Source organism: Solea senegalensis, linkage group LG14 (assembly GCF_019176455.1).
Source record: "Solea senegalensis isolate Sse05_10M linkage group LG14, IFAPA_SoseM_1, whole genome shotgun sequence".
NCBI lineage: Eukaryota > Metazoa > Chordata > Actinopteri > Pleuronectiformes > Soleidae > Solea > Solea senegalensis.
In genome coordinates this window covers 10,709,754-10,721,664 of record NC_058034.1, presented here as the reverse complement: position 1 = coordinate 10,721,664, position 11,911 = coordinate 10,709,754, and the positions used below count along the sequence as shown (strand labels likewise).

Genomic DNA, 11,911 nt, shown 5'->3' with positions numbered 1-11,911 from the left:
TTTTTTTTATTAGAATTTGAAGTAAATATATTTATAGTTTTATTTCATGTATACTGAGTGGGTTCACCTCTTCGTCAGGGTTCAGAGCAGGGCTAATGGGTATCCTCCTGCAGCTGCAGCAGCCTGCAGGCCTGTCTGCAGCACTTTCTCTGCGCTGGTTTGGGATTTGTGGAATGGGAAATTCCTGAGCAGGATGTGGAGTCACTGCAGTGCCGTGAACCCACTCCCTCCCCTGACACCACAGAGTTAAAGCTGCGGCTGCAGGAACCACATCTGGAGAGAAGACAGAAGGCGCTTACTCCTCCACATCTGGAAATCGATTTTTTTTTTGCTCTCCGTCTACTTCCCGGTGTCTTTGTGCGGATAATCTATCCCGGGTAAGTCGAGAACAAGAGTCCCCCCCCAAACCCCTTTTATTTTACTAAGCTTGTGAAAATACATCATGATTCTTAAAGTTAGTCTCACAGTAGGCTTTATGTTTCCTCTTTGTTTGTTAATGTTTTCTTTCACCACCGCTGCAACTTCTAAACTTGACATAAGTGACATGAAGTTGTCATGAGACTTTATTTAAAGCGTGTAGCTGAATAACAGCTGTGTTACAGTTTCTTTTGTTCTGTGCAGACAGCCCTGAGGGATGATGAACTTAATAACAGGATGCTTTTACCCCTCTGTCGTTTTGCCTGCTTAGACATGCACTGTGTGTGTCTGTGTGTTACTGCTGTGCTGGAGTACAGTATGTCTTCTAATGCCACTGTGAACTAATCAACGCTCCCTGCAGAAGTGAACTGGACTTGACACTATGACTACACACAGACATGACTTAACTTTGCTGCCATTTGAAGGGATGAAAATGCTTTCATGAACCATTTTCCTTGATGATAGTCCAATAAAGTCGTCTCCTCTTCCCCATGCACATGCAGATTCAGGAGATGACTCACCTGTGGACTCTCCTTTCAGCCCTGCTGCTGGTCTCGTCAGTGGCGGAACCTCTGAATGGTCCTGAGGAAGCTGCAAATGAAATCCTGAAACAGACAGAGGAAGAGATCATGAAGAGCCAGGTTTGTGTGTAATATGGCTGTTTCCAGAGACAAAAGGACCCATTGGAGGCGATCTTCCAATTTTTAAAAGTGAAGCCTAACAAGTAGGATGGAAATAGTAGAATTAGTAGCTCATAGGGGTCAGGGGCAGCAAAAATAACTCAGTTTGAAAGGAAGTCTGTGGGGAAACGAGCCTGCCTCTCACTTAATTTATGACGTTATGTTCCTCAGGGTTAATGGTCTCACTCACTCGTTTCAGGTGTTCTTTAAAATACATTCTGTAAATTATGTTCACTTTTAGAGGAAAATAGACGATAAAGCACAGCACATGAGAGTGGACACCGGCGTGACTGACAGCCAATAAGTGCCTGGTTACAGACGGACAAAGAGGCTGGTTAAATCTTGAATCTCAGGGCTTTAGAATGGATTGTTCTTTTTTCATTCATTTGCAACTGGAAGACTACATACATCTTTACAGTCTTTGTCTTTGTATGCTGCACATTTCTTTGAGCGCAATGGCATTGATTACAATCAGCTGTTGATTTGTCTGGTTTACAATCAGGTGATTGAGAATGCAATCGGAAATCTCAGTGAAGCTACAACAAGCCACACACCCACCACATGTGAGTTTGTCTAATGTTTATGCCTTTTTTAAAAAAATTAAAAAGAACAACAACCCTTTTTTTTTTACTTAGGTTTTCTTCCCCTTTTGTTTCCTATACAAATAGCTGCTCCTTCTGCCACCACTAATTCTCCAAGCTCCAGTCTTGCTCCTCCGTGTCCCGGAAACCAAGTGATGCTGGAGAGCAGCGCTGGATGTGGCTGTCCATCTGGCATGATGTTGGGGGCTGAAGACAACTGTACCTGTCCTGTTGGCTACATTATGGACGGACCTGCTGAGTGTAAAGGTGAGGTGCTGCATGCTGTGTCGGAGGAAAAAAAAAAATCAATAAAATCATTACTGCATTTAGTTTGAGAAATTACTTTATACAGATAAGGGGAAGGAGGCATTGTGGGCAGCTCATACTCTGCACTGGAAACAGTTTGTAACCGCTGAGATAAGGTGCAGTGAGCGAGAGAGCAAATGAGAAATCATTTCAAAAATGTTAATCCTCTAGATGAAAGGACACATATTTACTGACAGTATCAGGGTATTGAGTGCAATGTGGAGAAAGTACTTCCCTGTGACAGACAATATGCATTTAATATTACAGCCTGATACTAAACACTCTCCCTCTGTAAACCACATGATTCCAGAGCACGTTTCACACGTGTGTGTGTGTGTGTGTGCGCACAGATGTTGAACATGATATTTGCTCTAATCGACAGATACTGATGAGTGTGAAGGAGAGAGACCAGGACCGTGTGGTCTTCATGCCAGCTGCACTAATACCCCCGGCTCTTACTTGTGTAGCTGTCTCCGTGGTTACCTGATGGGTGCTGGAGGGTGCCAGGGTTTGTCAGCATCTGTGTGTGTGTGTGTGTGTGTGTGTGACAGAGACAGAGATGGAGAGAAAAACTATTTTTCTTCAAACCATCATTGCGTGTGTTAATGTGGATTAGAAAGGATGAGAGTTTCAGAAATGGTCACCTGTGCCGTGCAGCCTGTGCGGTAATGTTTATGTGCTTTTTGGGATTTACAGATGTAGACGAGTGTGCTCTGGCTGCAGTGACGGGCCTGCAGGCTTGTGAGGGTAACGCTGAATGCAAGAACACACCTGGTTCCTTCACCTGCTCATGCCCTGTAGGATATGTAGTGGCACTCAGTGGACGAGGCTGTGTTGGTGAGACTGATGTTTATGACTTTGGGCTGTGGATGTTTCTTCAGAGCAGGGGTGTCAAACTCATTTTAGTTCAGAGGTCACATTCAGCACAATTTGATCTCAAGTGGGCCGGACCAGTAAAGCAATAGCATAATAAAAGGGAACAATTGTTCCCTTTGTTAAACAAAGTATCTTTTTACAAAACTTATTATGAACAACCTGAAATTTCTTGAGACAAATACTGTAAGTGCAATTTCACAGTGAATTTACAAAGGATGTTTGACACCCCTAAGGTGAGCACTGAAAACACAAGTGCAAAGGTACAGTAGGCAGATTTTTTTCCCCATTATTCATCTGTGATTTTATAATAACTTTACTCTATATGTAAATCATATCAATTTAATTCATACTGAACAAATTCACAAATAACAGTTTGCCTTGGTGGGCTTTACAATCTGAACACATACTCATTTACATACAAGTAATGTAAATGTTGGGCAGCTGTAGAGCAGTGGCTTGATCCCCAGCTCCTCTATCCTACGGGCCTGCGATATTATGAATGAAAATGATAGACGTGTGATAGAAAAGGCATTTGTGAGTGCGTTTGTGAGTTCCGTCTACAGCCTCACAACTAGATTATGTGGTGTTACCAGAGGCTTTGCCCAATCCTATCACAAGAGTAATGTAAAAAAGAAAAGAAAAAGAAAGCGTCTAAAACAGAGTCAATAAATGCAATTTAGGTGTCAATAGGTGTCAGAGAGTTTCAGAGATGGAGAGATTGCTTCGGGGTCTTCTGACAGAGAGCGGCGATCCCAAAGCGTTGGTATTTTAATAACTTGCAGATGAAACTCAACAGCCTGCGTACTGCAGCTTAAACACTAGCTGGAAAGAGCATTTATAATAGAATAGCAAGTATAGGTGTGGTTCACATTTAAAAACTACTGTAGTAACACATTAAAACAGCGTGGTGCAAAATGTGTTTACAATCAAACCACTTACACTGAGATACTAACGGATTCAAACAAGACAAATGTAAAATGAGAGCTTCTTTTCTTCTCACTGCAGATGTGGATGAGTGCAGCTTCGAGGAGCAGTGTCGGCGTGAGCTGGGTAACGTGTGTGTAAACACTCCTGGCAGCTTTATGTGTCAGTGCCAGCCGGGTTTCAGAGCGGAGGCGACTGCCTGTGTTGGTGAGTCTGCTGTTAAAGCCTCGTCCACAGCAGGTTAAGACTCAAATCCAGGTTGATTGTGGTATCAGTATTTCATATTTCACTGAGGATGCCCCAGAATGAATTACTTGTGCTGACATGGAGGAAGACTTTGCAGGGATAGTGAGCACCAATCTGCTTTGTTTCTTTATCTTAGGTATGATGAGCTTTCCATGTTTAACACATGCTGCTTACCACATCACAAGCCAAGATTGGGATTTTTGGAAAAGGTCTTCCTAAATATCCATAATGCTGTCATAAATTAATGTCAAGCTGTGTTGCATTGCAGCAGCTTCTCAGGCATTACAGGGACAACTTTTCACACCACTTATGCCTAATAATGACTTGATTGAGTTTGGTGACTTGAGAATTCACTGGTAATTCTGTTAGGGCATGCTGCAACAGATGGCGCTCGCTTTTCTCACAACAATAAAATGTTTTATTCCAAATTATCGCAGAGTAATAAGTCAATTAAAAACTCCTGCACCACTCTCTCCCTCTGTCTGTCATCTCTGTCCCAGACGTGGACGAATGTAACGAGAGTTCTGCCGTGTGCGGCGGTCAGGGTGTGTGTGAGAACACGCTCGGGAGCTTTAAGTGTGTTTGTCGACTGGGTTACCGGGGAAACGGCACACACTGTGAAGGTAAGCAATTAGTGCTGACGTCGCTCCATGGGAAAACTCCTGTTTCCTGTAGACGGGGTCAACTTTGTGGTGTGCGTGTGTTTTAATTCTCACTTTGATGCCTAGTGGAAGAACAAACAAAACAGAGGTTTGGGGACGTGACTGGAACAAGACAAAATATTTGTGTTCCTTCTGTGCAGATGAGAATGAGTGCGCGTTAGGTCACGGGTGTGATAACAACGCTCGATGTGGCAACATCATTGGCTCTTTTTTCTGCCAGTGTTACCAGGGCTTCAATGGAGATGGATACTCTTGTTTTGGTGGGTAAGCAGTGAGTGTGTGTATGCATGTATGCATTCCATACAAGTTGCCCACAAGTGGTGCTCACTGTCAGTCAATGATATTCGCCGTGTTCCAGCACCCACTTGAGCACGCCGTGCTCACTGGACACCAGTCCTTTAGTGTTGCTCTTGTTTACAGACATCGATGAGTGTGCTGTGAACAATGGCCACTGTGGACACAACTGCACCAACGAGCCAGGAGGGTACAGCTGCCACTGCGCTTCCGGGTATCAGCTGGACCAAGACGGACACAACTGCACAGGTACAACACAGACTCGGAACAGTCGTTATCTTCAAGTGGTGGGAACTGGAACAAGTTGCCAACAAAACACCAACAAGTATTTTCACTTGTGAATTTGAATATTAAGCACACTTATTTAGATAAGCAACAGGCCAATCAGTCCACCTTTAATAGTATATAGCAGGGGTGTCAAACTCATTTTTGTTCAGGGGCCACATACAGCACAATTTGATCTCAAGGGGGCCGGACCCGTAAAAATAGTAAAATAATAGCATAATAACCTATGAACAACAATAACTCCTTGCTTTTTTTCTCCTTTGTTTTACATTTAATGAAGGATATTTTTACAAAACATGAAGTTTCTTGAGAAATATAAGTGCAATTTCAACAATATCATGCCTAAATTTACTATTTACACATCACACTGGCTCTATAAAGGCACAAACATTTTGTCACAGGTATCTGGAAGAGATTTAGATTGTAAACGTAGTGTGAAATTTTAACAAATTCATCCTGTGGGCCGGATTGGACCCTCTGGCGGGCCAGTTCTGGCCCCAAGGCCATATGTTTGACACCCCTGGTATATAGCAGATTTTAAACACATTCAATTCAATTAAAAGTGCTTTACAGGTGAACAGTTATCATACACTTCCTCTGATATTATGTGTACATAATGAAGTGCTGGTGTGATCTTCAAGGTTTGATGAGCTGTTCTTCCAGATGTGGTCTTTTGTATACCTTGGTTGTAAAGGGAGGTTATTCGAATTACTGTTGCCTCTCATCATCTCATGCCGTTCTCCTCTGATCTCAGGCATCTGCAACGCAGTTTTGCCCCAGATAACTATTTGCTTGCTGGATAGTTTTTCTCTTTTGGATCATTATCTGTAAACTCTAGAGATGGTTGTGTGTGAAAATAGCAACATTTCTGGAATAGTCAGACCAGCACCAGTCCATGTTCAAAGCCAAGCCATTTATTCTCCATTCTGACACTGGTTTGAACTTCAGCAGGTCGACATGTAGACCATGGTCTGGGTTGCATCTGGGACAGCCAATGACAGATATACTGTACCTAAAGAAGTGAGCAGATGTTAACTTTGGTTAAAAATGTGTTTGACATTCACACTAAGAAGTGCAAAGGCATCCGATGACAGGAAAAGTTAAATGGAAGAAAACTAGTATCACCAAAGATGTAGATAAAATAGTATTAATATAGCACACAAGTACAAGTTGCTGACTGCTCACATTTACTGCCTTTGCCCAACAACCTTTGCAGTCTGTGAAACAATTTATAGAGTGTTCCTGCTTTCAAGATGAGCCCTAATCTCTACTTTTCACTCCACTTAAGTGCACTTCAGAATCCCTGTGTGACCAGTAACTAAAGGAAGGTGTCGTCTCCCTGGACCAGTACATTATCTTCAGCAGCCAGTGCCACTTTTGGTCTCTTAAGCCAACAAGCTGTCTCTTATTAACTTGTCATCTGTTGCAAACCCCACTCACCTGGCCCTCCAGGCTTTCATACGAGAACACTGTTCAGCTGAACACTGTGCTGTTGTCATAGTCATGACAAAATCCCTCTGATCCTCCAGATGTGGACGAGTGCTCAGCACTGAATGGGACCTGTGAACACATCTGCGTCAACACTCTTGGATCTTTCCAGTGCTCCTGCAAGCCTGGCTATCAGCTGCACATCGATGGCCACACCTGTGTGGGTCAGTCACTGCTGTTTACTCACTCCATTCCTGCCATTTTGGCTCAGCATCAGTTGTTTACCAGGAATATGATGCACAATAGAAGTAACCTTTTTACCTTTGGTACGTGTGTGTGTGTGTGTGTGTGTGCACTCAGACATTGATGAATGTAAACTCCAGAATGGAGGCTGCTCCCATGGCTGCACCAACTCTCCAGGAGGACACGTGTGCCACTGCCCTCCTCCTCTGCTATTAGACACAGACAACCTCACATGTAGCAGTAAGTTTCTATCTATCTGTCCATCTATCAAATCTTTTTTTATAATGAGGGAATATAATATATTATACTCATCTTTTTTCCCATCTGGACAGATGTTACATCTTGTAAGTTGAGAAACGGCGGATGCGACCACACGTGCACCGAGTGGGCTGAGGGCCGCGTGCAGTGCAGCTGTCAAAGAGGCTGGAAACTGGACGACGACCTGAGGAGCTGCGTAGGTGAGACTTCATTTTCACTCCTCACACTGCCACCACCTTTGTTAATTTGTTCCTCTGTTCTGGCCAGTGATTTCCTATATTAAGACTTCAGAAATTTCATTTTTTTAAATGAAAGCACATCCTTCCGATATTATCTGATTTGTAGAGGAAATAATGTAATAGCTGTTAATAATTCCAAACACTTTATTTGGGGCCAGTCTTTCTAGGATGATCATTTTGCTGCAAAATCAGATCCAGAAGGAAATAAAAGGAAGTGTTGTAGCCTCTGCCTTTTTAACTTTGTCTTTGTCCTTTGTCATGAGATGTGAATGAGTGTGGCGACTTTACAAACGGAGGCTGTGAGCAGCTCTGCGTGAACCATCCCGGTGGCTTCAACTGCACCTGCAGGGAAGGATATGACGTCCGGACCGACGATCTCACCAAGTGCCAGCGTGAGTCAGTCAACGTATAACGATGGTGATAAATCACGCAGACAAGAGCATTAGCAAAAATGGCGCTTCTCTTTGTCCTCATCAATTTTTGCAAATATGATTCTGCTTTTCCAGCTGTGTGTGACCCTTCCTGCCAGAACTATGGAGTGTGTGTGGCCCCAAACAGCTGTGACTGTCCTCCAGGCTACCCTGGTGTAGGCTGCTCAGGTACACTTGTGTGCAAATATGAGAATATATGCATATATCTTATGTGATAGAGACATAGGTTTGTCGTTGTTCAGTTTAAAAATTGTCTTTTGTGGTTCATGTTATTATTCTGCATTCTGCATATTAGACTGCATTGCTGTGGGGAATGGGTGACATTGTAAGAAATAAAATCCATAATGGTCTGTGTGTTTCAGCCATATGTTCACCGCCCTGTGCCCACGGAGGCACCTGTATGCGCTGGAACAAGTGTTTGTGTCCATCTGGTTGGACTGGAGCAGGCTGCCACACAGGTAAGTCCCAACCTATAATGACTGATCCACTTCAGTGTGCAGGATACACTGTCAAGTCATCATGGGTATACAGTATATAAAGAAGGGTTATACAAAGGAAACAACACAGATCTAATAAAAATACAGCAGTAATAATGCCAATGTCATAATGTATAGTAAGCATAAGTATTATGAGGTTACATTTTTAATCAGAATATTAAAAAAATCTGATATATTGTTTCATACCTCAATCTTACACAGTCATGACATGGGGGGAAGTAAGAAAGATATTCACAGATTCAAACTTCCACGAACAACAACGTTTACAACGAAACATTGTTGAAACACATGCGAGACATATTTTGAATCCCAGTGATGTAGATGACAAGCTACAACCTCATTTTCATTAAAAGAAAAAAAAATAGTATACGGTATATTAAATATGCCTTTTATGGCGGGAGTTTGAATCTGTGAATTTCTTTCTAAGTTCACTTAACTGACAGAATATCTTTGTAGCTCATTCCCAACCTAAATAAAACAATCACACTATTTCTGTCCATCGTGGAGCTTCAGCCCTTTTGCGCCCTGTTTTGCTTACACAGATCTCAAGGTATCTCAATCATGAGAATGATATTAATCGTATTAATTAGTATTGTGGACGCACGTTATACCTATTTTGTGGAGACAAATTAGAGTTTTCATCCCCCCATGTCATGTCTGGGGCTCCGTATAATATGAACTGTATGGTACACTTATTCTCTTAATTTTCCAACTTGGTTTAAAATACAAATAATCTGTTTACCTACTCTTTATCCTGCTTTGCTGTTCCGTCATGTCTCTGTAAGCGGTGTGTGAGTTGCCCTGTGCTAATGGAGGTCGCTGTGTGGAGCCTGATACCTGCCAGTGTCCCTCCGACTACACCGGCACTCAGTGTCTTTTGCGTGAGTAACGTATACCTTCTCACTAATGGATGTCTGAAAATCCACATCTGTCACATACAATGATAGAAAAACAAAAAAAACAAAGAACTCTTACACTGCACTAACTAAGATTGGGTCCATGCCTGTTTCTGTGCATTGCAGCTCTGTGTACTCCTGCCTGTCAAAATGGGGGAAGATGTGTGGATGTCAACAAATGTGCATGTGTCGATGGATGGCAGGGAGCTCGTTGCCAAATAGGTGGGATTCCACTCACGGTCACTGCATTCACATCTATTTGTTTTATTGGGTCATCTGACAGGGATGATCCATATTAGCATTGTTACATCTCAGTTAACAGTATCTATTGACATGTATGCAGGATGTTTTTGTGGCTTATTTAATTTGACACATTAAAACAAACACTTTCCGAAGTCTGAAACAAGCAGTGACTAACAATGAACAGACATTTATAATACAACATAGATTTCAACACATACACAATAATGGCTTCTCTTCATCTTTTCATCAGAATCCATGTACCTTCACAAATAAAACTGTAACAAATAAAATACCATTTTACTTCTGATGGTTCGATTTTTCGATTATTGCCTCGTTTAAAAGTTTACTGGCAAGAAAGATTAGTAACTGCTTCCTGATGTTACACACTTCTCCTGGCAGTGGTGGTGTGTATGTGCATGTTTGGCATAACAAATCAATAGAGAAATAAACCATAGATGAATTGTTAAAACTGTGTTTTCTTCTCTGTTTTGATCATCAGAACCTGTTCAGTGTCAGAAACCGTGTAAAAATGGTGGAGCGTGTGTCGGCCTCAACAGGTGCAGCTGTGCCAACGGATTTACTGGAAACCTCTGTGAAACAGGTCAGTGTGCACATGTGTGCACGTGTGCATGTGTGCGTACGTTACAAAGGCCACCGTGTTCATCTCACATTAAGAGTCTCGCTGTGTGCCGTGTCGTCCCTAGCGGTGACCACCCCCTGTGTGCCACCCTGTAAACACGGCGCCACCTGCAGTCCACACAACACCTGCACCTGTCCAGAGGGCACCGCGGGCCTGCGCTGTGAGAGACTGTGAGTATGAACAACATCAGCAGCAAGAACAGAGTTACAAATAACTGTTTGAAACTGTACAATTCTGCTACTGTTAACAACAGTTCACGTCACTGTAGACCAGTGGAAATAAGTGTGAACAAAGAACGACAAATGATACGACATGATGATTGCAGTCATTTAAATAAGTCTGTTGTTCTGTACAATAATGTTCCTGATTCTAATGGAGCTGTTTTTTTTTCAAGGACGTGTCCTGTAGTGACCACAGTGGTCAGTATGGCCCGCGCAGTGAGAAAGGCCTTTAGGGAGAGCTATGTTGACCGCTGTGGACCACTGGGAATTCAGCTTTGCACTAAATACAGGTTACCTGTTTTTCTTGTTATGTTTTCCTCCAACTCAAAGTTAGTTCATACATTTCTTGTCTTCTGGTAGAAGTACCTGAGAGTTTTATCACAGTTGTCATGGCAAAGTAAGTATGTCTGTAATACAGAAATAAACATTTTATAATAGTACTAATAGTTTGAAAGGTCTTGTAAAGGTTAAGGTTTAAAACCGTGTAACATTTGTGTCACAATAGAATTTTTGGAAGATAATTTTCAGGTGCAATCATTAGATCTTTTATTATATTATTATTATAATTGTACACTGTGACAAAGCTGTGTCTGCTGCGTGGTTGTATTTGCAGGATGAACCAGGCGCGCGTGTACCTGCAGGCCTACAGGGTGGGCTACAAAATTCAGTGTCCAGAGAGGAGTGGCAGATGAGACCAGTGGAGGAAACATCACGTGACTTCTCTGTGGGCAGCGCCACCTTTAAATCAAGCCTCCATGTTGAAATGATTTGTTTGGTTTGTGTTGTTCATCTTTATCTCTAAGTTCTGTACACAATCATTTACTGTTTACATTTCATATGAAATATCCCTTTGGTATAATAATGTACAATAGTTTAATTATCTCTACTGGTTTTTTCAGTATGTGGCAGCCAAAGTTGGTTAAATTGACATTTTGTTTTACAAAATGGTGTCAATATTTTTCCAGTCTTCTAAAACCTCATTTCCTTTTCTCTAAAATGACTTTAATTGAAAAGATTGTGCTTGAAGAGTTCACTTGAAGGAATGATTGTAATAATAAACTGTCACACACACACGATGTTACACTAAATGGACCATCTCTGTAAAAGCTTGTGTAATCATCCAACTAAACAAGACGATACAAGTACATTTGTGTATGAGTGTCATTTTGAAAGGTCTGTGACTATATAACAATTTATTGCTCTTATCGACACAGAGATTGGAGGTGAGTGTTTAACTTGCACCAAATGGCAGGGAGTCACCGTAGATAAGCGCCAACTCCAAATACAAACACAAGCAGACCCAGTATCTGTGCACATACAAGACATTTGATTTACCATTTATTCTGACCATAAGAAATGGCAAGGTAGATAAGGGTTAAACAAGAGTGGTTGAGGAGTAGTTGCAATTTCTTAAAAATAAAATAGCATTTTTGTCATGGATGTGAACTTTTAAGTTTAGCAAGAATATTATGCAATAGTCGGGTTAATTTCAGTCTATCTTAAAAGCTTCATGATAATGCTTTATATTGTATTTCAGAATTGAA

At 41.8% G+C, this 11,911-nt stretch overlaps 1 protein-coding gene across 3 annotated transcripts; it reads left to right on the top strand.

The window, feature by feature from the left end:
- Positions 1–224: 224 nt before the first annotated feature.
- On the top strand, positions 225–11,514 carry si:ch211-221n20.8 (fibropellin-1). Of its 3 annotated transcripts, none has more exons than XM_044043394.1 (22): positions 225–377; positions 921–1,058; positions 1,600–1,660; positions 1,766–1,945; positions 2,367–2,492; positions 2,681–2,821; positions 3,866–3,991; positions 4,531–4,653; positions 4,833–4,952; positions 5,113–5,235; positions 6,801–6,923; positions 7,060–7,182; positions 7,275–7,400; positions 7,703–7,831; positions 7,946–8,038; positions 8,233–8,328; positions 9,153–9,248; positions 9,390–9,485; positions 10,006–10,107; positions 10,211–10,316; positions 10,541–10,657; positions 10,981–11,514. In XM_044043394.1, the coding sequence occupies exons 2-22, from the start codon at positions 930–932 to the stop codon at positions 11,057–11,059; spliced, it is 2,415 nt and encodes an 804-aa protein (XP_043899329.1). In that variant the 5' UTR covers positions 225–377; positions 921–929; the 3' UTR covers positions 11,060–11,514. The 3 variants fall into 3 exon arrangements, with proteins under 3 accessions (XP_043899329.1, XP_043899330.1, XP_043899328.1); XM_044043395.1 differs by having other exon boundaries at positions 226–377; positions 958–1,058; XM_044043393.1 differs by lacking the exon at positions 225–377 and having other exon boundaries at positions 726–1,058.
- The last annotated feature ends 397 nt before the right edge of the window (positions 11,515–11,911 follow it).

What these genes read in the sequence shown, in the direction of transcription:
- si:ch211-221n20.8 (XM_044043393.1), top strand. Translation starts at nt 909, where the DNA reads ATGCACATGCAGATTCAGGAGATGACTCACCTGTGGACTCTCCTTTCA. An exon ending in CGATGGCCACACCTGTGTGG is followed by an intron (nt 6,924 to 7,059) that starts GTCAGTCACTGC and finishes GTGTGCACTCAG; the next exon opens with ACATTGATGAATGTAAACTC. An exon ending in GGCCTGCGCTGTGAGAGACT is followed by an intron (nt 10,317 to 10,540) that starts GTGAGTATGAAC and finishes TTTTTTTTCAAG; the next exon opens with GACGTGTCCTGTAGTGACCA.